The following is a 26,392-nucleotide window of genomic DNA, read 5'->3' on the forward strand; positions in this document are numbered from 1 at the left end:
CTTTATACATAAAAAAGTTTTTAGTCAACACCAATGTAGTCAATGTCTTAATACATTCAATACTAGGACTCTTGTTACTGAAAAAATCACCCAGAAAAAATTCAATAGCCTGTATGCCACCATCATGTGGAATATTGGTGTATAAAGATTCCACGTCTAAAGTAACAAGAAACATTTCATTATTAGGCAATGTAATGGACTGTAATATTTTAATCATGTCCATAGAATCCTGTACAAAAGAAGGAAGACTTTGAACATGAGATTTTAAAAGAGTCAATAAACACCGATATTTTTTCTGTTAATGAGCCCATACCAGCAATGATGGGTCTACCTGGTGGATTAACAAGATCTTTATGAATTTTGGGTAAAATGTAGATTACAGGTGTAATTGGATATTCAACTTTTAGAAAATCAAATTCATTTTTTGTTATATCACCTCTTTTAAGAAAAAACTTGTAATGTCTCATGTATTTCATTTTTAAAATTAGAAGTAGGATCACCTTTTAATTTAGTATAAAAAGACGGATTATCAAGTTGTCGATAAATTTCTTGATCATAATACTGGGCATCCATAATAACAATCGAACCACCCTTGTCAGCTGGCTTAACCACTACAGATTTTTCCATTTTTAACTCTTGTAGAGCATTCCTCTGGATTTTAGGTAAATTATTAAAAGAAACATATTCACGTTTCTTATTGAGAACTTGTCCTACATCTCTTTCAACCAATCGACAATATGTTTCCAATGAGTGATTTCGATTTTTTGGTGGAATAAATGTAGATTTGGAGCGAAAAACTGAATTAATTGATAAGCTTTGACTATTATCGGGAGGTAGGTTTGTATTATGTTGCTCCTGACTCACAGACATAACATCAACATTGCTAGAGAAGAATTCTTTAAGTCGTAACGTTCTAAAGAACTTTTGAAAATCAACAAAGACACCAAATTCATTACAGTATGTTGTAGGTACAAATGATAAACCTTTTTCAAGAGCTTGTATACAATCATGTGATAGAGACTTACTGGAAAGATTCACTACATTATGGCAATTCAATGATGTAGGAACTTGTGACGAGTCCCATATTGATGGTCTCTTCTTACCCCGTCTGCAGGCTTTCTTTTCCTCGTGCTCTTAGATTTCGAACTGGACGAGAGCTCCACGTTGTTGAACCGTCTTCTAAAAAAGACGATGAGGAAGAGCCAAAGCTGCGCTGTTCAGAATCTGTATCGTTACCTGATGTCAAAAGTTCTGAGTTAGTCCTTCTAGAAAACTTTCTCCCGCCATGAGTATGTTTTCTTTGTCTCCAGATGTAGACCCGCTGTAGTTTGTAATCATCAGCGTCTCTATGAAATTTTCTCTTCTTCACCGCTTTAATCTCCATCTCAAGTTGTTTTTGTTGTTGCTCACATTCCGCAATAGTTTCCTTCAATTTGTCCTTATCAACAATTGTCTTACCAAGACTCTCCTGAGTACTCTCGAGTTCACTGCGGACAACAGTCAGCTGTTCCGTGATTTCCTGGATAAGGAGTGCCATCAAATCGAATGAACATTTATTAGTGATTTCACACCATTTGTCACAAAACGCAGAATTGTTACTGCCCAAGGTGGGTCCTTTTTGTATCCTAAGACCTCGTGGAATTCTTCTTTGACGAAGGTAGTCACTCAGAGTCACTGCATGTAGAAAAAGTTTAGTTTCCTCATAAGGAGGTTATTGAGAGTGTGTCTAAGATCATTAATCCCAGAAGTAGATGTAGGTGCCTCTTCAAAGAGGGATTCTTTTAAGATGATCCTTTCATAGTCCTCTTCTGAAAATTCAAATGTGTTGCCAGTTGCCATCTTATCAACAAACTTTGCTAGAAATCCAGTAATGAGAGTCTTCACAAAACAAGGAGTGCCGCATAAAAAACATAAAGAAAAAGAAAAAATGCGCACATCCCAACTAAACTCAGGGCAGGTGCTCGATCATAAAGTAACTCCAAAATAAACCAAAAAAGAACTGCACACTGCCATTGCTGCTCTCAGAATTTAATAAAAAGACAACGTTTCGACCAAAGAGGTCTTCGTCAGGTCAGGCAAACAGTAGATAGTGACAAAATGGCAATTACTTTGCATTTTCTCAACATAGTCAATGACACCAGATACAATTCATTTCATCAACATGATCAATCACACCTGTTTCAAATCATCATATTCATCACCCAATGATTAAATCAACACTAATAACAAACATTATACCCAAATTCACAAAAAAGGTTTCAAATCAAAATCCAAATTTAAACCTTTTGGAGAAAGAGTATTCAATGTATAAATATAAAAAGCTTCCCTCTGTAGTAAGATTTTATCAATATCACCACCCCTTCTAGGTACTTTAATTTGTTCAATGCCTAAGTAACGAAGAGTCGATAAATTATGTTTAAAAGAATCAAAATGAACAGCAATGGGATTTTTTTGGTCCTTCAATCGTATATTACTTCTGTGTTCAGCTATACGTGTTTTTAAGCACCGTTTTGTTTTGCCTATATAGGCCATACCACAGGGACATTTGATCATATAAATTACATTTTTAGTATTGCACGAAATTATTCCCTTAATCTTCAACTGTTTACCTGAGTGTGGATGACTAAAAGTGTGACATTTCGTAGTAAAATTGCATTGTGCACATTGTCCACATCTATAATTGCCATCAGGGACTGAAAAGGGGATTCGTAGATCGTTCCGATCCTTGGTCAGCTCTGACCAACATTTGCCGTATATTAGGGGCTCGTTTATAGACAATTCGTGGAGGATCTTTATAAAACTGACTCAATGCAGGGTCTGAGCTTAAAATATGCCAGTGTTTGCGTACGATGTTTGCAAACTCATTGCTTAGAGCGGAATATTGGATAATACAAGACAATCTATTATTGGTCGGTTTAGACACTGTTCGAGCAAGGCACTCTTGCTGATCAGTATTTTCGAAACATGCCACAGCCTCTTTAATCCAAGTATTTTTATAACCTCTCGCAAAACCTCTGACATAAATCTTTACATTGTATCTCATACCTTTCATTATACGTACAAATCCTACGAATCCTCTTAAACTGACTAATTGGAAGACTCTTCTTTAAATTGGTAGGATGAAAACTCTGACCATGTAGAATCGTATTTTTATCTGTGGGTTTTCTATACAGATCTGTCACCAATTTATCATCATCTTTTATTATAAGTAGGTCAAGAAAGCTAACCTGAGAGGCATTATAGTAAATGGTAAATTTGAGATGTTCACTACTGCGATTTAAGAAATGTAGAAAGTCAAGTAATTCATTTTCTGAGCCACACCATATGAGAAAAATATCATCAATATATCGACGCCACAAAAAAATATTAGGTAAAAAAGAATTAACCCTGGGATTAAATACACATTCATGTTCAAAGTGACCAACATATAAATTTGCATAATTGGGAGCCATAGTGCTACCCATTGCAGTTCCTTTAAGTTGTAAAAAGTAGTCATCTTTATACATAAAAAAGTTTTTAGTCAACACCAATGTAGTCAATGTCTTAATACATTCAATACTAGGACTCTTGTTACTGAAAAAATCACCCAGAAAAAATTCAATAGCCTGTATGCCACCATCATGTGGAATATTGGTGTATAAAGATTCCACGTCTAAAGTAACAAGAAACATTTCATTATTAGGCAATGTAATGGACTGTAATATTTTAATCATGTCCATAGAATCCTGTACAAAAGAAGGAAGACTTTGAACATGAGATTTTAAAAAAGAGTCAATAAACACCGATATTTTTTCTGTTAATGAGCCCATACCAGCAATGATGGGTCTACCTGGTGGATTAACAAGATCTTTATGAATTTTGGGTAAAATGTAGATTACAGGTGTAATTGGATATTCAACTTTTAGAAAATCAAATTCATTTTTTGTTATATCACCTCTTTTAAGAAAAACTTGTAATGTCTCATGTATTTCATTTTTAAAAATAGAAGTAGGATCACCTTTTAATTTAGTATAAAAAGACGGATTATCAAGTTGTCGATAAATTTCTTGATCATAATACTGGGCATCCATAATAACAATCGAACCACCCTTGTCAGCTGGCTTAACCACTACAGATTTTTCCATTTTTAACTCTTGTAGAGCATTCCTCTGGATTTTTGTACAGGATTCTATGGACATGATTAAAATATTACAGTCCATTACATTGCCTAATAATGAAATGTTTCTTGTTACTAGACGTGGAATCTTTATACACCAATATTCCACATGATGGTGGCATACAGGCTATTGAATTTTTTCTGGGTGATTTTTTCAGTAACAAGAGTCCTAGTATTGAATGTATTAAGACATTGACTACATTGGTGTTGACTAAAAACTTTTTTATGTATAAAGATGACTACTTTTTACAACTTAAAGGAACTGCAATGGGTAGCACTATGGCTCCCAATTATGCAAATTTATATGTTGGTCACTTTGAACATGAATGTGTATTTAATCCCAGGGTTAATTCTTTTTTACCTAATATTTTTTTGTGGCGTCGATATATTGATGATATTTTTCTCATATGGTGTGGCTCAGAAAATGAATTACTTGACTTTCTACATTTCTTAAATCGCAGTAGTGAACATCTCAAATTTACCATTTACTATAATGCCTCTCAGGTTAGCTTTCTTGACCTACTTATAATAAAAGATGATGATAAATTGGTGACAGATCTGTATAGAAAACCCACAGATAAAAATACGATTCTACATGGTCAGAGTTTTCATCCTACCAATTTAAAGAAGAGTCTTCCAATTAGTCAGTTTAAGAGGATTCGTAGGATTTGTACGTATAATGAAAGGTATGAGATACAATGTAAAGATTTATGTCAGAGGTTTTGCGAGAGAGGTTATAAAAATACTTGGATTAAAGAGGCTGTGGCATGTTTCGAAAATACTGATCAGCAAGAGTGCCTTGCTCGAACAGTGTCTAAACCGACCAATAATAGATTGTCTTGTATTATCCAATATTCCGCTCTAAGCAATGAGTTTGCAAACATCGTACGCAAACACTGGCATATTTTAAGCTCAGACCCTGCATTGAGTCAGTTTTATAAAGATCCTCCACGAATTGTCTATAAACGAGCCCCTAATATACGGCAAATGTTGGTCAGAGCTGACCAAGGATCGGAACGATCTACGAATCCCTTTTCAGTCCCTGATGGCAATTATAGATGTGGACAATGTGCACAATGCAATTTTACTACGAAATGTCACACTTTTAGTCATCCACACTCAGGTAAACAGTTGAAGATTAAGGGAATAATTTCGTGCAATACTAAAAATGTAATTTATATGATCAAATGTCCCTGTGGTATGGCCTATATAGGCAAAACAAAACGGTGCTTAAAAACACGTATAGCTGAACACAGAAGTAATATACGATTGAAGGACCAAAAAATCCCATTGCTGTTCATTTTGATTCTTTTAAACATAATTTATCGACTCTTCGTTACTTAGGCATTGAACAAATTAAAGTACCTAGAAGGGTGGTGATATTGATAAAATCTTACTACAGAGGGAAGCTTTTTATATTTATACATTGAATACTCTTTCTCCAAAAGGTTTAAATTTGGATTTTGATTTGAAACCTTTTTTGTGAATTTGGGTATAATGTTTGTTATTAGTGTTGATTTAATCATTGGGTGATGAATATGATGATTTGAAACAGGTGTGATTGATCATGTTGATGAAATGAATTGTATCTGGTGTCATTGACTATGTTGAGAAAATGCAAAGTAATTGCCATTTTGTCACTATCTACTGTTTGCCTGACCTGACGAAGACCTCTTTGGTCGAAACGTTGTCTTTTTATTAAATTCTGAGAGCAGCAATGGCAGTGTGCAGTTCTTTTTTGGTTTATTTTGGAGTTACTTTATGATCGAGCACCTGCCCTGAGTTTAGTTGGGATGTGCGCATTTTTTTCTTTTTCTTTATGTTTTTTATGCGGCACTCCTTGTTTTGTGAAGACTCTCATTACTGGATTTCTAGCAAAGTTTGTTGATAAGATGGCAACTGGCAACACATTTGAATTTTCAGAAGAGGACTATGAAAGGATCATCTTAAAAGAATCCCTCTTTGAAGAGGCACCTACATCTACTTCTGGGATTAATGATCTTAGACACACTCTCAATAACCTCCTTATGAGGGAAACTAAACTTTTTCTACATGCAGTGACTCTGAGTGACTACCTTCGTCAAAGAAGAATTCCACGAGGTCTTAGGATACAAAAAGGACCCACCTTGGGCAGTAACAATTCTGCGTTTTGTGACAAATGGTGTGAAATCACTAATAAATGTTCATTCGATTTGATGGCACTCCTTATCCAGGAAATCACGGAACAGCTGACTGTTGTCCGCGGTGAACTCGAGAGTACTCGGGAGAGTCTTGGTAAGACAATTGTTGATAAGGACAAATTGAAGGAAACTATTGCGGAATGTGAGCAACAACAAAAACAACTTGAGATGGAGATTAAAGCGGTGAAGAAGAGAAAATTTCATAGAGACGCTGATGATTACAAACTACAGCGGGTCTACATCTGGAGACAAAGAAAACATACTCATGGCGGGAGAAAGTTTTCTAGAAGGACTAACTCAGAACTTTTGACATCAGGTAACGATACAGATTCTGAACAGCGCAGCTTTGGCTCTTCCTCATCGTCTTTTTTAGAAGACGGTTCAACAACGTGGAGCTCTCGTCCAGTTCGAAATCTAAGAGCACGAGGAAAAAGAAAGCCTGCAGACGGGGTAAGAAGAGACCATCAATATGGGACTCGTCACAAGTTCCTACATCATTGAATTGCCATAATGTAGTGAATCTTTCCAGTAAGTCTCTATCACATGATTGTATACAAGCTCTTGAAAAAGGTTTATCATTTGTACCTACAACATACTGTAATGAATTTGGTGTCTTTGTTGATTTTCAAAAGTTCTTTAGAACGTTACGACTTAAAGAATTCTTCTCTAGCAATGTTGATGTTATGTCTGTGAGTCAGGAGCAACATAATACAAACCTACCTCCCGATAATAGTCAAAGCTTATCAATTAATTCAGTTTTTCGCTCCAAATCTACATTTATTCCACCAAAAAATCGAAATCACTCATTGGAAACATATTGTCGATTGGTTGAAAGAGATGTAGGACAAGTTCTCAATAAGAAACGTGAATATGTTTCTTTTAATAATTTACCTAAAATCCAGAGGAATGCTCTACAAGAGTTAAAAATGGAAAAATCTGTAGTGGTTAAGCCAGCTGACAAGGGTGGTTCGATTGTTATTATGGATGCCCAGTATTATGATCAAGAAATTTATCGACAACTTGATAATCCGTCTTTTTATACTAAATTAAAAGGTGATCCTACTTCTATTTTTAAAAATGAAATACATGAGACATTACAAGTTTTTCTTAAAAGAGGTGATATAACAAAAAATGAATTTGATTTTCTAAAAGTTGAATATCCAATTACACCTGTAATCTACATTTTACCCAAAATTCATAAAGATCTTGTTAATCCACCAGGTAGACCCATCATTGCTGGTATGGGCTCATTAACATAAAAATATCGGTGTTTATTGACTCTTTTTTAAAATCTCATGTTCAAAGTCTTCCTTCTTTTGTACAGGATTCTATGGACATGATTAAAATATTACAGTCCATTACATTGCCTAATAATGAAATGTTTCTTGTTACTTTAGACGTGGAATCTTTATACACCAATATTCCACATGATGGTGGCATAAATGCTATTTAATTTTTCTGGGTGATTTTTTCAGTAACAAGAGTCCTAGTATTGAATGTATTAAGACATTGACTACATTGGTGTTGACTAAAAACTTTTTTATGTATAAAGATGACTACTTTTTACAACTTAAAGGAACTGCAATGGGTAGCACTATGGCTCCCAATTATGCAAATTTATATGTTGGTCACTTTGAACATGAATGTGTATTTAATCCCAGGGTTAATTCTTTTTTACCTAATATTTTTTTGTGGCGTCGATATATTGATGATATTTTTCTCATATGGTGTGGCTCAGAAAATGAATTACTTGACTTTCTACATTTCTTAAATCGCAGTAGTGAACATCTCAAATTTACCATTTACTATAATGCCTCTCAGGTTAGCTTTCTTGACCTACTTATAATAAAAGATGATGATAAATTGGTGACAGATCTGTATAGAAAACCCACAGATAAAAATACGATTCTACATGGTCAGAGTTTTCATCCTACCAATTTAAAGAAGAGTCTTCCAATTAGTCAGTTTAAGAGGATTCGTAGGATTTGTACGTATAATGAAAGGTATGAGATACAATGTAAAGATTTATGTCAGAGGTTTTGCGAGAGAGGTTATAAAAATACTTGGATTAAAGAGGCTGTGGCATGTTTCGAAAATACTGATCAGCAAGAGTGCCTTGCTCGAACAGTGTCTAAACCGACCAATAATAGATTGTCTTGTATTATCCAATATTCCGCTCTAAGCAATGAGTTTGCAAACATCGTACGCAAACACTGGCATATTTTAAGCTCAGACCCTGCATTGAGTCAGTTTTATAAAGATCCTCCACGAATTGTCTATAAACGAGCCCCTAATATACGGCAAATGTTGGTCAGAGCTGACCAAGGATCGGAACGATCTACGAATCCCTTTTCAGTCCCTGATGGCAATTATAGATGTGGACAATGTGCACAATGCAATTTTACTACGAAATGTCACACTTTTAGTCATCCACACTCAGGTAAACAGTTGAAGATTAAGGGAATAATTTCGTGCAATACTAAAAATGTAATTTATATGATCAAATGTCCCTGTGGTATGGCCTATATAGGCAAAACAAAACGGTGCTTAAAAAACACGTATAGCTGAACACAGAAGTAATATACGATTGAAGGACCAAAAAATCCCATTGCTGTTCATTTTGATTCTTTTAAACATAATTTATCGACTCTTCGTTACTTAGGCATTGAACAAATTAAAGTACCTAGAAGGGGTGGTGATATTGATAAAATCTTACTACAGAGGGAAGCTTTTTATATTTATACATTGAATACTCTTTCTCCAAAAGGTTTAAATTTGGATTTTGATTTGAAACCTTTTTTGTGAATTTGGGTATAATGTTTGTTATTAGTGTTGATTTAATCATTGGGTGATGAATATGATGATTTGAAACAGGTGTGATTGATCATGTTGATGAAATGAATTGTATCTGGTGTCATTGACTATGTTGAGAAAATGCAAAGTAATTGCCATTTTGTCACTATCTACTGTTTGCCTGACCTGACGAAGACCTCTTTGGTCGAAACGTTGTCTTTTTATTAAATTCTGAGAGCAGCAATGGCAGTGTGCAGTTCTTTTTTGGTTTATTTTGGAGTTACTTTATGATCGAGCACCTGCCCTGAGTTTAGTTGGGATGTGCGCATTTTTTCTTTTTCTTTATATTTATTTGCCCTGCCAAAACATTCACTAGCCTTGCCTAAATAAATAAATAAATAAATGAAGTTATGTCTTTCGTTTTTGTTTTGTTTTGTTTTGTTTTGTTTTGTTTTGTTTTACGGAATGGTAGCCTATGGTTCGCTTAATTAAACAGTAACTACCTCCTGGGTTGAGGTTCCAAGAGTGCCGTACCGATACTAAATGTGACGTGTAAACACTGCAGATCACTGATTGGTCAGAGAGAATCGTCACTACCTATACTTGGCATGATTGGATTTGAAACATGAGACACCAAACCCGCTAGATTTAAAGTTGGCAAAACCCACCGCAGTATCATTTGTTCGCAAAACGACTTGCTTTATATGACCGTCGCACGCAACTTGAAAAAAGAAATGGCTCTATCGTGGTCAGCAGACGATGTGCAGACTTGTTGGTAACCGAGGAATGGATCCAAGAGCGGCAGTAGGGGCGACTATATGATCATAATCCCACCCACTTTGAAGCGGTACTAAACTGCAGTGGAAAAGCAAACTGAAAGTAAAGCGTACCGTGCCGTGCCGAACCGAACCCGAGCCGAGAGTAGTACCACGCAGTGAGTGATTATCTCTTTTTCTTTCGTTGTTTGGTTAACATTATTTAAACAGAAGGTATATGACTGTCACTTTAACGCCTAATGCACGGATCCGTTATAATGACACACACAATATAACTGTTAACATTCAGTTAAGACTGTGTTAATGTGGATACTCGTCAAAACTGGCATTTTGGCATAAATCTGTGTGTATTTGCTCAAGAAGATGCAAAAGATAACCCTGTACGCCAATGCTGTCTGAGAGGCGGCTTTCAATCACAAGATGCTGTGAAAGAGAACTTTTCTTTCAAAAGAGAGTTTTCTTTCACAGTGTCTTTTTTATTGAACGGCTTAAATTCACTTGAATGTTTAAACTTACAAGACTTAAAAACACATGAAAACAATAAACTTTATTGAGGAAGCAGCACTAGCCCAATCATTCAGATAGGTGATTATTCGGTTGTTAAAGCAGAACTAAGCAAGATTCGCGAAGCTCCCCCTACAGTTTCCTTCAGTGAATCACACTGTCATAAATACTCCAAGCGCAGCTCTGGACTACAACGACTACAACGCTCACCAGCGCAGTAGTTTTGCAAATACAGTACAAGAAAGAGGAGGTGGGTAATTTGCAAATACAGTACACTCGATGGAGGTGGGTCATTTTCGAAATTGTCTTATAAAGACATAAAGACAGCTCAAGTTGCAAGTGCCGTATTCTGGCGTAGACGTGCCAGAGGGGGTTAGTGCTCGCCTCAAACACACCACTACAAGCCAATTAACCATCGTAAGGACTTAGAAAACTATTTATGAAGGTAAAAAAGTTACTTCTGCTTTAAGTCTGACGTCACGCGGCAGCTCTTCCGGGTCCAAATGCTCTATCTCATACCACAAGAAAAACAACAAATGGTGCTAATATACAAAAAAAATATACTAACAAATATATAATCATAACCTTTATCTTCATACTAAAATTCCAGATGGCCAGACAGTGATTCATCTTTTATAAATCGTTAAAATATTAATGTCTGTGATGCTGTGAGCATGTAGACTGTTGTGTAGACTGTAAGTATTTTACTTTTTTAAAATGTTTGATGTTTAATATTAATAAATAGCTCTCATAAACGGCCATCGATGGCATTCTCAAGTAAAACGAGTTAAGGCTTGGACCCAGAAATGGCGTTCCTTACGTCACAACTTAACAAGCGGATAGTTTTAAGGGGGCTGAGACGACAGATGGGGGGCTAAAACGAAGCGGCAACCTCCCCCAGTTTCTCTGAAGCCAATACGGAAGTGACTTAAACTGCGATTCATTGACTGGCCTCTAGGGACAAGCTGCAGAAGAAAGCAGAATCACATTGAGTCCCATGTTAAATTGGCCAAGTTTACAGCAGACAAAAACATGTTTACAGTCTGGTTCAAATTGTGTTTTTGATCTGTATAGCTAATTTTGCCCTTCATGACAACTCTGAGGGGGGTGAATTTTTTTATAACTTATCCGTTTAAATTATACTAAGCCTTAAAGTTCTGCATAATTAAGGGTGTGGTCACTTGAGTGACAGGTAGATTGCCGCTGCTGTCTGTGAGCCATCATGTTACCTTAACTAATTCCAGCCGCTGAATTTGCCATCTCAGCCGTATTTGTGCTTTTTTTTCTCTCTTTTTTAATACAATTATAAAATATGGCTTGCTGCATTAATAGTCGAGACTGATGTGCATCTAGATGTGATCGCATGCGGAACAGAACACACGTTGTTGGATCGGCATTGGCTAAAAGTTCCTGAGATTTACTACAATGACAATAGCAGGAGGATATAAAACTCTGACAGCACTGCTTGGATATTATATCTAAAACTGCTGCACTATTTTGAAAAATTATACTTTAGACATGGGCTCATTTGTTTGTTAGATACGATCGTATACAGTTTTACAACATAAAGGCTGCTCAGATTGCATTATTTCTTGAAGAACGATGATGGAGAGCAGATCATTAAGAAGAAATGTGATGCAAATCAATATTTCATGGATTTTTATTTTTTGCAATGGACATTTTACCCAAGTGCCACGGATTGGATTCATCTCGTAATCTCTATTTCATTATAAAGGTATGAATTTCCGTTTGATTTTTCGTGTTATTTGCATACCCGATACAAATTAATTACTGGTGTTGGAGCATCTATATAATAGAAAAAAATAAAATAAAAACACCGTAGATTGACAGTAAAGCTTTAGTACTTTCTAGTGATATTGTGATCTTCATTAATATTTTAGATAGTAGGATAGATAGCTCCTGCTAACATGGTCACGTCGCGCTAGGTGGGCATGGTTTCAGCAATCAGTCACATCATGGGCTCCAACCACGTCTCGCCTCTTTGCCCATTTTCAGTTATCCGGGAGTGACGTGCGGTGGCGCGCAGCTAATGGCAGCGGCCTCATTTTCGCTTCAAAACCGCTGTTCAGAACTCTACAGTCTTTACAGTCTATAGCTAAAACCCACCTAAAAATGGCTTCGAACCGCCGCTGGTTGAAGCTCAGTTTTATATCTACATGATACATGATAGCACGGCACTGTTGTGTTTGCTTGAAATGTCATGTCAACTAGTACCCACATATAGTTCCACAGTTGAAATATCAAATGCAAAAATAGAGTGTGAGAGAGAGAGAGAGAGACAGACAAACAAACCGAACAGAAAAACTCCCCCACACACGCAATGGGAAATGAAACTTGTGACATTGACACTTAATCAGAATAGGGAAGCACTTCTCATAAATTTATGACTATTAACTGACTATTAACGGCATATAAAAATAAATGTTTACTTATTCATTTAGCATTAGATTTTTGACCGTCCCCCTAGAGCAGGGGTTCCCAAACTTTTTAGAATGGCATAACCCCTGAGGCATTTAACATCCACCTGCGTACATGGCTTCCACCCAGACTGCAATCACACCTTTTCAATTAAGGGACAATATTTGCCCCCTTAAATTGATCTTCGGGTGCATTTTTTTCTAACCCAATTAAATGTATCAAGCTTTGTCATATTCTGAAAATTCTATTATTTTAATTATTAATATAAAAAATAAATAGAATAGAATAGAATAGAATAGAATGGAAATAGAATAGAATAGAAAACCTTTATTGTCATTGTACAGCTGTATAGCGAAAATTAAATGAAACAACTTCAATCAAATGTAATCAGTATCAACAAAAGCCATCTTCGCACTGCAGTGGCACAAGCTGCATCTAGGTGTATTTAAACACTCTTTAATGCTGCTCAGAGGTGGCAGGAATGCCAATACAATGGCTTAAATAATGTTATGAGATGTTATGAGACTGACTGTAGACGGCAATTCACTGTCATCGAGTCATTCGCTCATAAATTCAACAACGAAGCAAGTGTCTGTATTTAAGAATGAATCATTGAATCATTGACTCTCCCCATTTGTTCAAAGCCGCAGATTCCATCCCTAACGAAAAACTGCTGTGTGTTGCAGACTTTAATTGGAACTATTATTTAATTGTAAAATAGGGCAATTCTGTGTTTACAACGTACGTCACTTAATATTAACTTTTTTTATTTAACTTGTATAAAATCAATCTCACATTTGCAGTTGTGTGGATATTTGCGAAAAATGCATTTTCTTGTATAATATATTATGAACATTATAGAAACAAGAACTCACATAGGTATGTTTCTGTATGGAAGAGCACCAGCACTGTCCCAAGCATGGGGTGGAACCCAGTGTGAGGTAGCGGAAGCAGTTGGGGCTGTCCCCCATGTTCCGTTTGGATCCCTTGGGGGGGAGGGGAACCCCTTAGTGCTTTACGATCCAACTTTGTGAGTTGGGCCTCCCTCAAGCATGCAGTGCACCATAATGATTGCTCTGATACACATGCTACTTATGTGGATAAAGATGTAGATATGTGGATACAGTACGCGTACCCCGGTTTGGACACCACTGCCCTAGAGCTCTTTTTAATTTCCTTTTCATTTTTCTTACAGTACTCTATTGGTAGCTGAAATGATGATCATATTAACAAAATAATTATTTGCAATTACATTGAAAATGTTGACCTGCTTCTTACAGGCCTTGAACCAGCAACTGTCTGGTCACCTTCTGGTCGCTACATTTCAGCAAGTACACCACATAACATTTGTAAAAGAGTAAAGTGACCCACCTTAACACCTTTACCTCCTGGTTTTCCCGATTTACCTTTTGGGCCAACAGGACCCTGTAGTCAGTCAGAAAAATATTATCTCAGATTAATTTCGTAGACAAATCTGAGATTTTGTCAGGAATCTATTATATGATAACAAGATGCATTAGCTAGACTACACAGATGCTGCTTTGATTTATAAGATCAAATCTCAGCTATGTGATCTACATCACTGACTGAAATGAAAAAGATTCAAAGTAATGTGGAGATGAAAACCCTGGATATGATGTGTTACTGAAAATGCTTTTTTGCTCACAGTCTTTCCAGGGAGACCCAGTCCTCCACGAGGACCCTCTATTCCGACATCACCCTGCATGACACAAACAAACTCAATTTCAATCACAATTATGAATGCAAGCCATAATATCTAAATTATATATATATAAAATATCTATAATAATTAAATAAAATAATAATCTTAGTAAGCTTTATCAACTCAAAAATGATTAACTAATTTGCTTGTAAAATTTGAGGCAATACATTTCCACAGGTTTTCTAAGTAAACTTGTAAAACAGTAACTTATTCCTTTTAACACTGCACTACCTTTATTCCAGATAGGCCAGTTTCACCTGGGTCCCCTGGTAACCCGGGAAGACCCTATGAAAAAGAGCAAGAAAACTACATATTAGAGACTCTTCCAGAATTACCAATTAAACACAAAATAATGTAGGTAATGGTAAAGTTTTTCAAAAGTCTTGGCTCACAATTGCACCAGAGAAACCAGATGCACCGTCCTCTCCATCAGGCCCAGAGTCGCCCTAAACAGAAGGCAAATAACATTGTTGAGGTGAGCCAGTTATTTGCCAACCGCATGCTTTGAAAAACTCCTGGTACTCTGAACAGGATACAGATTCAACAAGTGTTTCCTATGTCACTCACCTCAGGACCGGTGTCTCCTCCTCTTCCTCTCACTCCTTTGGTTCCTTTGTAACCCTAATAAAAAGACATCCAGTTTGTGTGCTTGCTTTTACATTGGTTATTTAATGTTACTTAACATTATCTGATTTTTTTTTTTACCTCCCTTCCTTGGACCCCAGGGAACCCCTGTTTGCCTTGAAGACCCCTAGAACCCTATAAGCAAACATAATCAAAATGAAGAACGCGTTATACTTTAAAAGAAAACAAACCTTTAAATTTGAAGTCATGGCAATAATCAACCTTAGGTCCAGCGAAGCCTCCAAATCCCGGCTCTCCTGCTTCACAGTCACATTCGGTGGGTCTCTCCTGCCCCAGCTCAGCATCTCCTCCATATGGCACCTGTGTTATTAAGGTTTTATCCTCTTTGGCGTAATCAAAAGAATCCACGGCTGTGGCATATGGGTATGTTTCTTCAGTGATCATGGTGACCATGGTGGCTGCAGGCGCATAGGGGTCGAAGCCAGATGCTGAGTGCTCATCTTCATTGCTGCGTTTGGACTCTGCAGGATATTCAACTGAGGAAGCAGATAAAAGACACAGAGGTACCTATTACTCCTGACAGTCTGGATATATTGGTAAAAAACACGTAATGGTGATTAATAGTCAAATAGGTATAAAAATAGACCTTGGATTTTTTATTTTTATTTTTTTAATTCATTTCATTTCATTTAAACACTTTAAAATAAGGCTTCTTTTGCTAACATTAGTAAATTAAACTAGTTACCATAAACTAACAATGATAAATACTTCTAAAGCATGAATTAATTTTATTTAAAGTTAATTTAAACATTTAACAAATGTGTTGCTCATTGTTAGTTAATGATATATATTATAACTAATGGGACCTTATTGTAAAGTGTTACCATAATATAATATAATATAATATAATATAATATAATATAATATAATATAATATAATATAATATAATATAATATAATATAATATAATTAATATAATATAATATAATATAATATAATATAATATAATATAATATAATATAATATAATATAATATAATATAATGAATAAACGTAAAAATCTATGAAATGCCTAATATTTTGTTACAAAAAAAAGGACATTGTAATAAATTATTTTGTATTTTTTTATTTCAATTATATTTATATTGAATAAAGTAAATATACGGAAGAGGATTAGGGCCAAGCAATAATAAAAAAAATAAAACCATCTCGAGATTAAACTTCGAGTAAACTTGTTAAATTTTGAGTCATAATTTAATGGCTTTATTCTCAACTTTTTTCTCTTAATTTAACGACTTTATTCTCATAATTTAATGACTTTATTCGCAACATTTTATCTCGACTTTTTTCTCGAAATTTAAAATTTTTCTCATAATTTAACTAACTTGTTCTCGTAATTTAACGACTTTTTTTCTTGTAATTTAATGACTTTATTCTCAACATTTTATCTTGACTTTTTTTCTCGAAATTTAACAAATTTTTTCTCGTAATTTAATGAGTTTATTCTCAACATTTTATTTCGACTTTTTTCTTAAAATTTAACGAGTTTTTTCTCTAAATTTAACAACTTTAATCTCGAGATATAAAGATTTAATCTTTATTTTTTTATTATTGCTTGGCCCTAATCCTCTTCTATAAGGTAAATGATGCATATTTTGTGCATTAATTAAAATACTATGATGTACCAGTTTGTGAGATTCATGACTTGTGTCCAATTGAAAATATTTTATTGTTTTTTTTTATAAATTTGCATTTTATTGCAACACCAGTAATTAATGTTCAACTTACAGAAGATGGGTGAACGGTTGAAAAGTGAATATCAAAATAAAAATAGGGGATGGGGCAGTTGTGGCCAAATGGTTAGAGAGTCAGACTTGTAACCTGACGGTTCGAGTCTCAGTACCGACAGGAAATGTAGGTGGGGGGAGTGAATGAACAGCGCTCTCTTCCATTCTCTTAACCCACAACTGAGGTACCCTTGAGCAAGGTACCTAACCCCCCCAATCACTCCCCGGGCGCCGCAGCAAAAATGGCTGCCCCCTGCTCCATGTGTCATACATCATGACTACTAAGGTTTCATTTTAGGGGATTCTATTTGTAGTATTTGTAGTATGAATAGTAACATCTTATTTACCAATGTGAGTGTATCCAGAATGTTCATCATATCGATCAACTAAGGAGCCTTCATACATGTGTTCTTCTCCTGTGATTGAAAAAGAGAGAAAAAATAATCTGCCATTTTAATGTTTTATTGGCTATTTATTTATTTATTTATTTATTTACAGATGTAATGTTGGTGATGTGGTTGTCTCACCTGATTGTAAACCAGAATAATCTTGCTGGGCCTGAGCATGCAGGACACACAACAGGAACACAGAGCTGAATGACACAGCCCATACCTGACATCAACAAATCAAACAAATGCATAGGAATTTGTTACAGTAACACATCATGGTGGCAACTCTAAATATGTCAGTTATAGTTCATTTAATAGGTTACACTTTATTTTATGGTGTCCGCGTTACAGTGAAATTACACATTAAAGTACTGTGTAATAATAATTAACTTACTATAGAGTTAGGGTTAGGGCTTGGTTTAGGGTTAGTTGCATGTAATTATGCATCATTTATAATTATTACTTCAGTAACTACATGTAACGTGTAACAAGGACACTAAAAGAAAGTTTTACCATATAATATAATAACATAATTTATTAAATGTGTTACAAATGGATTCACGAAATTCATTACAAATACTGATGATCTGTGTACATCTAGAACAGTGATCTGTCATTTTAGTTATAATTTTACCAGCTGTGCCAGTGCAAGGAGGTCTTCCCTTAATGTTGTGGTTTCACTAAAGGTTTTTTCCTTAAACTGGGTTTTTTCCTTGCCACTATCACCTTATTTACAAGTGGTGTTTCCACTTTGCTAAAAGTAATTTTAATTTACATTACTTCTGTTCTGTGGATATATGCAGTAACTGATGCAGGCCTGTTTTTATTTATTTTTATTTTTTTATGTTTTAACGCCTCTGTGTTTAAATTACCCTTCTTCCTATTTTACACTTCCTCATGTGATCAGCTCAAATGTCACCAATGAGGTCATGGAACATGATTTTTTTAAATATGAAAAATCTATTACACACACACACACACATATACATATGTATAATATATAAACATACATATGTATATATATATAAAAACACACACACCTTGAATGATTTTAAATAAATCAAGACCAACTTATCAACTAAAACAGACCAAAAAAAAGTTATCAGTTGGTTAAAATGACACCAAAATGTTTTTTTTTGTTTTTGTTTTTTTATATATATATATAGAAGTAGTAATTGATTATTTTTACATAATTATAGTGTTTAAATCATGTTGAGAGTTATGTGATTCCCTTTTAGTAAGAGCTCAAAGGATGTTGTTGTATACGTCCCTCTAGTGGTCATTGTTAAATAGAGTATGTGTTCAAAACTCCCTAAAAAATCACCAGAGAAGTACAGATATAAAAATGATATCTAGATTTTTATCACATGTTAGACCTGTCAGTATCAGTTTTTATTTATTTATTGTTTGTTTGTCAGTTGTATGCTCAAGTAATAGCAATTTATAGAGTAAAATATTCAGCCAAGAACATACAGTATGTAAATATAAAATCTATGGGTCTATGGGTGATTTCAATCAGGTCCTCTGAATGCTGCATTGCATCACAGTTCTCATGCTGCTCTCACATTCCAGACTGGACTGTTGAAAGGCCCATTTTCTTTTCACCCTTAATAGTCTGTAAAATCTCTCTCTTTCTCTCTCTGTGAGACAGCAGTACTGCATGCTCGTCTCCGGGCATACAGTACACAGCATGTGACCTTTGACCTTTCCAACAAACACAAAATGCTTATGTAAAGATTCAAATTAATTTTTTTCAGGTCACTTGTTAAATGGCAGATAACCAACGGGATTAAGTTACAGGCAAAAATTGGAATGTTTCTAGCATAATTATTATACATAACCCTCTTGTTTGGTATCAATATGTTGATTATTTTTTTTTTTTTTTAATTTGGCAAGGACACAAATAAATTTACCAAAATTGACAATAAATATATTTATAATATTCCTTATAAAATTCTGTTCTTTTCAACCTTCTACTAGCAGCACAACTGTGATAACACTGATAAAAATAAAAAATAAAAATGTTTCTTGAACACCAAATCAGCTTATAAGAATGATTTCTTTTGAATGGTAGTGTAATCTCAGTTCATATGAACTCACTTTAACCCAGGGACTAAATGTGATATTCTTTTGAGAATGTATGTTACACTTCAGATCTATTTAAGTGAATTGCAAAGAAGGAGAAGAAGAAAAAGGCTCATTAGTTTTAAAAAGATGCATTGACATTGAAAAATATATCCATGTTAACAGTCAACGTAAGTACCAGAAACATTTTTCAACACCTGAAACCTATAGAAGGAAGGCAAAGACCAAAGAAACACTAAGAAAGCCATGCCTTGTACAGTTTGCATATCGGTTTAATTTCTTCTAATTCTCCACAACCTAAAAGAGTAATGGAGCAGAGCTAATGGTTCATAGGGCCGAAGCATTGGATTCCTCACCAACCCACAGGCCCTCTGGGACAGTGAGGTGCTGTAAGGGTGATACATACACATTTAAATCAGCTTAAAATCTGAAATTGGCCTTTAACTACTACCAAATAATTGTAGTAAATAATTACTGAATAATTGTACTAAAATCAGAGCATTCATGTAACATGATTTATACTGGTCTGATAGGCCAAGTAACCAAAATAATAGGTTGTTGACGGCACACATTAAGGACCACAAAACAAACTACATTTCGTAAAGACCTGTAAAAGCACGTTAAACTCTTTCTGTAGCCTGTGATATCTCTATGCATGTGGTACCATTTAACTGTCTTAGCTAAAAAATAAGCACACTATGTCTGAAAGATAGATTATAATGAAAAAACGTTACAGTCCAAATAGATGAAAGCATTGTGAAAATGAATTCTCCTCAGTGACCCACAATTTTTTTGTTTTCAATAATAAGACTGTCCTTGAAACCAACCAATATGAACCCTACAACAAAACTACTGTATATCGCCAAAGCATATGATCTGAACATGTGAATAAGCATAAATAAAGCTTATTTGATTCCTGCTTTGCATATCTCAAATGAGTATGATTCTCCTCTGAATTCCCCTTACCCATCCGCATCTTACCTTCACCCTGGAGGCTCCCATGGCCAGCAGCCTCCTGCTCAGGTTTCCAGGTGCTTTACAGACACAGAGCTCTGATCTCTCGGATTAGCTCAGTCAAGGGGTTTTTAGAGAATGCAGAGAGCACTTTTTCAATGAGGAGCTGCAGTGGTCCTCAAAGCATTCTGCCTCCTTGCGTGCGATGCTGGTCCCCCCAGTGCTGAGACAGACCAACAGACCTCCTGGTCCCTCACCAGAATCTCCCAGGCTCCCAATTCTCCTCATCTGGGTGAGAAATACCTGAGCCTTCCCCAAACAAACACACTCCTCCACTACACAGAGAGTAGTGAGGAATAAAGGCACTGTAAAATAATATTCCTATCAGAGAGACATCACTGTTCTTTAATCTATGACATTAATTACAATTTATTACATTCAATTTTTGTTGTACATGGTTCACTATAATCAGTAAACCTGAATTGCAAGCTGTGACTGTGACTTTCAATGGCCTTTTGACCTTCTAGGAAAAATGTGCCATTGATGTAACAGATTTCTCAAAATCCATATCGGGTGGCTATTCTCTCTTAACAACAGAAAGTGGAGCTGGAAATATTCAATGAACAGCTGAATAAAAATCAGGTTAAAACACATGGGAGGATCATGTGAACCAACTTAGTCAAAATGTAGAGCTCTCCCTAATTATACAGCTACATCACTTACCTTAGACTAGCATATGATTATACAGGCTGTTGTAAAACATTTTCAGCTGGTTAAACTTAGAAATGAAAGTTCACCTGCTGCCTTAAAAAATCTGAGTTAACTCAACTAAACATAAGTTAACTCAACTTGAAGATAAGCTTTGTTTCAACTCACAAATAGTCAAGACAATGCATAACTTTAATTTTAAATTTTAACTTAAAATAATGCATTGTCTTGACTATTTTTGAGTTGAAACAAAGCTTATCTTCAAGTTGAGTTAACTCACATTTTTAAGGCAGCAGGTGAACTTACATTTCTAAGTTTAACCAGCTAAAATGTTTTACAGTGTACCGTTCAACAGTGTTGAGGTAATGCATTACAAGTAACGTGAGTTATGTAATCAGGTTACTTTTTTCAAGTAACAACATGTATCACATTACTTTTAAATTTACAACATCAGAGTTACTTTTTCGAATAAGTAACACAAGTTACTTTGTTTTCCCATTTACTGACTGACAGCTCTCCTGTCCCAATGTTGAGAGAAATTACGAGTGCAGAGGCATTTATTCTTCTCCTGCGTTGTATTCTTCTGTATTCCAGAATGGCAGCAGCTGAAAGGCTTGTTTGTTTGAACTGCGTCCTCTACTGTACAGGCGTAAGTTTGCATTTCTTTCAGCCTGAGGCTTATTCATTTCACTTTTGGTGTGAAAGGCCCTTTACATTGGACATAAACAGAACATTTTTGTTTTAATAAAAACAAACAAACAAACAAACAAACAAACAAACAAACAGCCTAGCCAAGATGAGAAAAAGTAACACCACACATTACTTTAATGCATTACTTTTAAAAGTAACTATAGAAGTTTTTTTCCTAACAAAATTAAAATAAAAATTAAAATGCTTAAAATGATAAAATAGCCTAATAACTCAAAGTTTCAAAACAGCTGCTCAAATGATATATCATATGCTCAAATGCAATTTCATTTCCTCATTCGGGGAAGCATGAACTGTACCAAAAATCAAATTAAAACTACTTTGTATTTGATTTTTAATTCTCATTATCAACCTAGTATAAACCTGTCATAATTAAATCTATAATTAAATGCTCAAATCATAAATCAAATTATATATCAAATGCTCAAACCAACATCGAAAATGGGAAATCAAAATGATAGCCTAAATCAAATGCTCAAACCGACACCAACTGACACTGCAAATGATAAATCAAATTCAAATGAGGCATGTCAATCAAGTGGCATGTGTTTTTCCCTTAATGTTATTCTAATGTCCCCCTAACGTTATTCTAACTTTCCCCTAACGTTATTCTAACATTATACTAATGTTCCCCTAACGATATTCTAATGTTCCCCTGACGATATTCTAATGTTCCAAGAACTCTCCTGTACATCAGTAATGTTGTACGTCACTAATAGGCACTACTGTTGTGACACTGAAGACAGTGAATTTCCGCCATCCCTTTCTAAACTTGAATGGCCCAACCAGACATTGGAACTAGTGTAAATAGCGTTTGTCAACAAGGGACGCTATTTGCACTTATTGTAAATAGACAGTCCATTATAGGCTTGTGAAAAGTTAACTGATAAACTATGAAGCTGGCTGAAAGAGCAATACTGGCAATTAGCACAAAACTATATAGCTATGTAATTGCTAAATAAGTTAATTATTAGGCCACTTATTAGAAGTATGGATTAGTAGAAAAGTATGAATTAGTAGAATATCCAGTGTTATGAAAACTACATAGAATAAATGCCTATAGGGTATTTATGGGGTATATATTACAATATGTAGCATTTATGTAGCCTGGTAATACCAGACTAGTGTTTTCTCTCTCGCTAGGGGGCGCTTGTCTGAAGTTTAAAATCATTGGTTACCCGTAAGCCAATCAGATACGTTTAGTTATGACGTATATTATGCGCCTGTACAGCCGCATCAAAGCACAGACATCATGCATCGAACTCAAATCTATGATTGAACTTCCACTGTAAACCTGTTGTAAACACTTGATAAAACAAATGTTTATCAAACACTCTTCTTGTTCTGGCTTCAGTTTGGAAAAGAGTTGAATGTTCTCCATAACAGAGCGAATTGCATCCCGTGTCTCGTTTCCCATTTCCGCGGTCGTTTCGGTTTTCGATTTCTTTAACCTACAATGTAAAACTCGGCGCTTAGCATCTACGTCACGGCTCTCAGCCCGCCCTCTGTTCGTTGATTGGCCCGGCTGTTTCCAGACCGGTGGCAAACAGAAAGCTCTGACGCTGTATCAGACTGAGTACAGAACTTTACAGTCTATGGTACAGAAGCGAAATGAAATTGAGCGGAAGTAGGAAGTCTGACGTAGTCAGGCTAGCATTTATGGGCTACATAAATTTAACCTCAATAAAGGTTACCCTGGAATGAGTGCATGCCTGGCATGCTCTTAATGCATTGTATTTCCTTCTGGAGCATCAGTGAATGTTTGAACCTTTTTTTAATAGTTGTGTTTGAGTCAAAAACTTTTTGGAAAATCTAAGAATTTGGAGGATTTTTCTGAAGAACAGAGCTCAGATTAACTGCTCAGAACAAACGAGAGACTCATGAAGAACCATCACAAAACAAACAAACAAAACAGTCGTGGATCATCCAGGTAACCACATGCAGTATTAAGAATCAATGGTTCACAAACTTTTGAATGAGGTCATTCTAATAAATTCAGCTATTTTTTTTGTCTTGTGAATTATAAGTAAACATCTTTTATGTAAAATATCTTAATCTGGACAGTACTAAATAAAAATATCATGCATTTTGTATGATCTCTCTTATTTTAAAATGTTTCACATTTTCAGAGATTCGGAATATCTCGAAATAACGAGATAAGTTATTTTCTTTTTTCCCTCCCCACCATGCGGTTCAGGGCTTCCGTAATAAGGTTCAGAGAATGAACTGAAAACTTTTATTCAGCAAGGATGCATTAATTTGATTAAAAGTAAAGCTATTTACGGTGTTACTAACGATTTCTATTTCCAATAAATGCTGTTCTTTTGAGTTCCCTAGAACCATAGGCGCCGATTTATATTTCTGCCGGTGGGTGCCCAGGAAGCCACCCCCCCCCCCCCCACCCCGTTTTTTTTTTTAAGTTGTTATAGTTTCATTCTTACAGCTACATTACAATATAAATATCGTACTACTATTATAGACAAATCCAACATACAGATATAATGTGTTTGTGCTGCCCATTGGTCTCGTGGTAGAGTTTTCGTTAATAGAGGCAGAAATTCACCCGTGCTTTAATTATCAGCGGTTCGAATCCGCCCTCACATAGTTTTTTTTTTTTTCTCATTAAGATCAAATAAGTTTATGATTGTATATCAATACCTGGGAACGTCAACTGGATGTTTCATTTGAATTGACCCAAAACAAGCACATTCTTTTCATGAGTGTTATCGTGCTCTCGCTGAAATCTGATGATCAGACAGTAACGTTACCTAAAGGTAGCCTACACTTTGTTATTTCGTCAGTCAGTCATGAAAGTCAGGTGTTTAAAAGCTTCTGTGAACTTTAAATCCAGGAAAGATGAACATTTTAGGGACAGGACAGTTTTGAGTTCTGATTCTGAATCTGAGCGAGCGCGAGAGTGATGGAAATCCGAGTTGAGATTTGTGCTCGCTCAACACTGGACGCGCTCTCGACTTTTGCCTTTAAAATAACGTCATTGAAACGGACTTAAATAAACTATATATATAAGGATCGTTTCTGATCACAGTCTGCATTGTAAAAAGCGCTATATAAATAAAGGTGACTTGACTTGATAGCTGCAAACGATTTTTTTTCTTGTTAAAATCCATGGATAATATCTCGTAATTTTCCGTGGGTGCTCCAGCCCCCGAGCACCCACGGGATCGGTGCCTATGATGGGAACATTGACGCAGCGTCTCGTTCCCTATTCAGGGAACAAGGGTTACATAATTAACCCGAGACGTTCCCTTTCTTGGGAATACTGACGCAGCGTCTCGTATGTGATGATGATATATAATTGATGCAGAAACTTGTGAAAATGAGATCCAGGTAGTAGATATAAGTTGATGAAAAATTATTTATTCATTACAATTAAATTTAGCCTCACACGCAAACTTTAATCGATAATGAAAATACTTAATAAAACCAAAAGGTAAAATAACCATCATAAAGTATTAGTCAATAGTTAATAATACAATTTAGAGTATTGTAAAATCCAGAGTATTGTATCTAATAGATGAAGATCAAAAAGAGCAATAATTGAGACATTTGCAGATAAGAGACAAGAAGCAGAAGCCAAGGAGAGCAAAGGAGGGAAAAAGCTGAATTGTCAATAACTTGGTCAGCTTTATACCATGAGCATATAGGGAAATTTACATCCCACTCAAATTGATGTTTTTGTTCTAAAAGAAAAGGTTAATTTCACCCATTACGTCATCTACTGGTCCAGTGTCAAAAATAGTTGTTTTGACCCCCTTTGGGGAATTTTGCAAATTGTACCCTTTTAAATGTCATCAGGAAAAATAACAGAAATATTTTGATCAGATTCAAATTCAAATGGTTAATTCTGCAGGCGTCCAATGTCTAACCACAAACGTGTCAGCGTGACCTGTCACACTGGAGCACTTGAAGAACAATTGAACATAACAAGCATAGTCTCTTAAATATAAAATAACCATAAGGGTACAATCACAAGTGAATACTTGAAAATATGATAAGAATTAATATATAAAGCATTAGTACATAAATATATGAAAGCAAAATTAAGACTGATAAATCATAAGCCATAAATGATTAAAAGTGAATATTAATAAAAGTGCATGAATATGAATATTGACCATTTCGGATCCATCAATAATATAGATAAGACAGTAACTGTTTAATATTCAGGTAACCAGGGTTACATAAGTAACCAGAGACGTTTTCTATTCATCAAAGAATGAAAGGTTATATAAAGGTTTCTTGAGCACCAAATCAGCATGTTAGAATGATTTCTGAAGGATGTAGTGACACTAAAGACTGGAGGAATAGCTTTGCAATCACAGGAATAAATTACATTATAAAATGTATTCAAAGAGAAAATAGTTCTTTTAAATTATAATGATATTTTACAGTATTACTGTTTTACTGTATTTTTTGATCAAATAAAAGCAGCCATGGTAAACAAGACATATCTTTCAAAATCATTAAACAAAAAAACGTACAGTCCCCAAACTTTTGATCGGTATTGTATATGAAGATCTATCATGGCATGGACATAAAAAAATGCAAGAAATGCACAAACAAATTTGAAACTTTTTTTATTCAC

General features: G+C 35.2%; 1 protein-coding gene across 1 annotated transcript in view; it reads right to left on the bottom strand.

Moving 5' to 3' along the window:
- Positions 1-20,418, bottom strand: part of zgc:113232 (uncharacterized protein LOC541546 homolog) — a 29,848-nt gene extending 9,430 nt beyond the window's left edge. The window contains exons 1-10 of the mRNA XM_067393903.1: positions 20,398-20,418; positions 17,470-17,554; positions 17,290-17,355; positions 15,418-15,692; positions 15,277-15,330; positions 15,139-15,192; positions 14,964-15,017; positions 14,803-14,856; positions 14,515-14,568; positions 14,220-14,273 (exon numbers count right to left, since the gene is read on the bottom strand). Of these exons, the coding sequence (XP_067250004.1) occupies positions 14,220-14,273; positions 14,515-14,568; positions 14,803-14,856; positions 14,964-15,017; positions 15,139-15,192; positions 15,277-15,330; positions 15,418-15,692; positions 17,290-17,355; positions 17,470-17,554; positions 20,398-20,418 (771 nt within the window). The remainder of the gene's footprint in view (positions 1-14,219; positions 14,274-14,514; positions 14,569-14,802; positions 14,857-14,963; positions 15,018-15,138; positions 15,193-15,276; positions 15,331-15,417; positions 15,693-17,289; positions 17,356-17,469; positions 17,555-20,397) is intronic.
- Between the last annotated feature and the right edge of the window lie 5,974 nt (positions 20,419-26,392).

The sequence above is a fragment of the Chanodichthys erythropterus genome, chromosome 2 (assembly GCF_024489055.1).
Source record: "Chanodichthys erythropterus isolate Z2021 chromosome 2, ASM2448905v1, whole genome shotgun sequence".
NCBI classification, from domain to species: Eukaryota; Metazoa; Chordata; class Actinopteri; order Cypriniformes; family Xenocyprididae; genus Chanodichthys; species Chanodichthys erythropterus.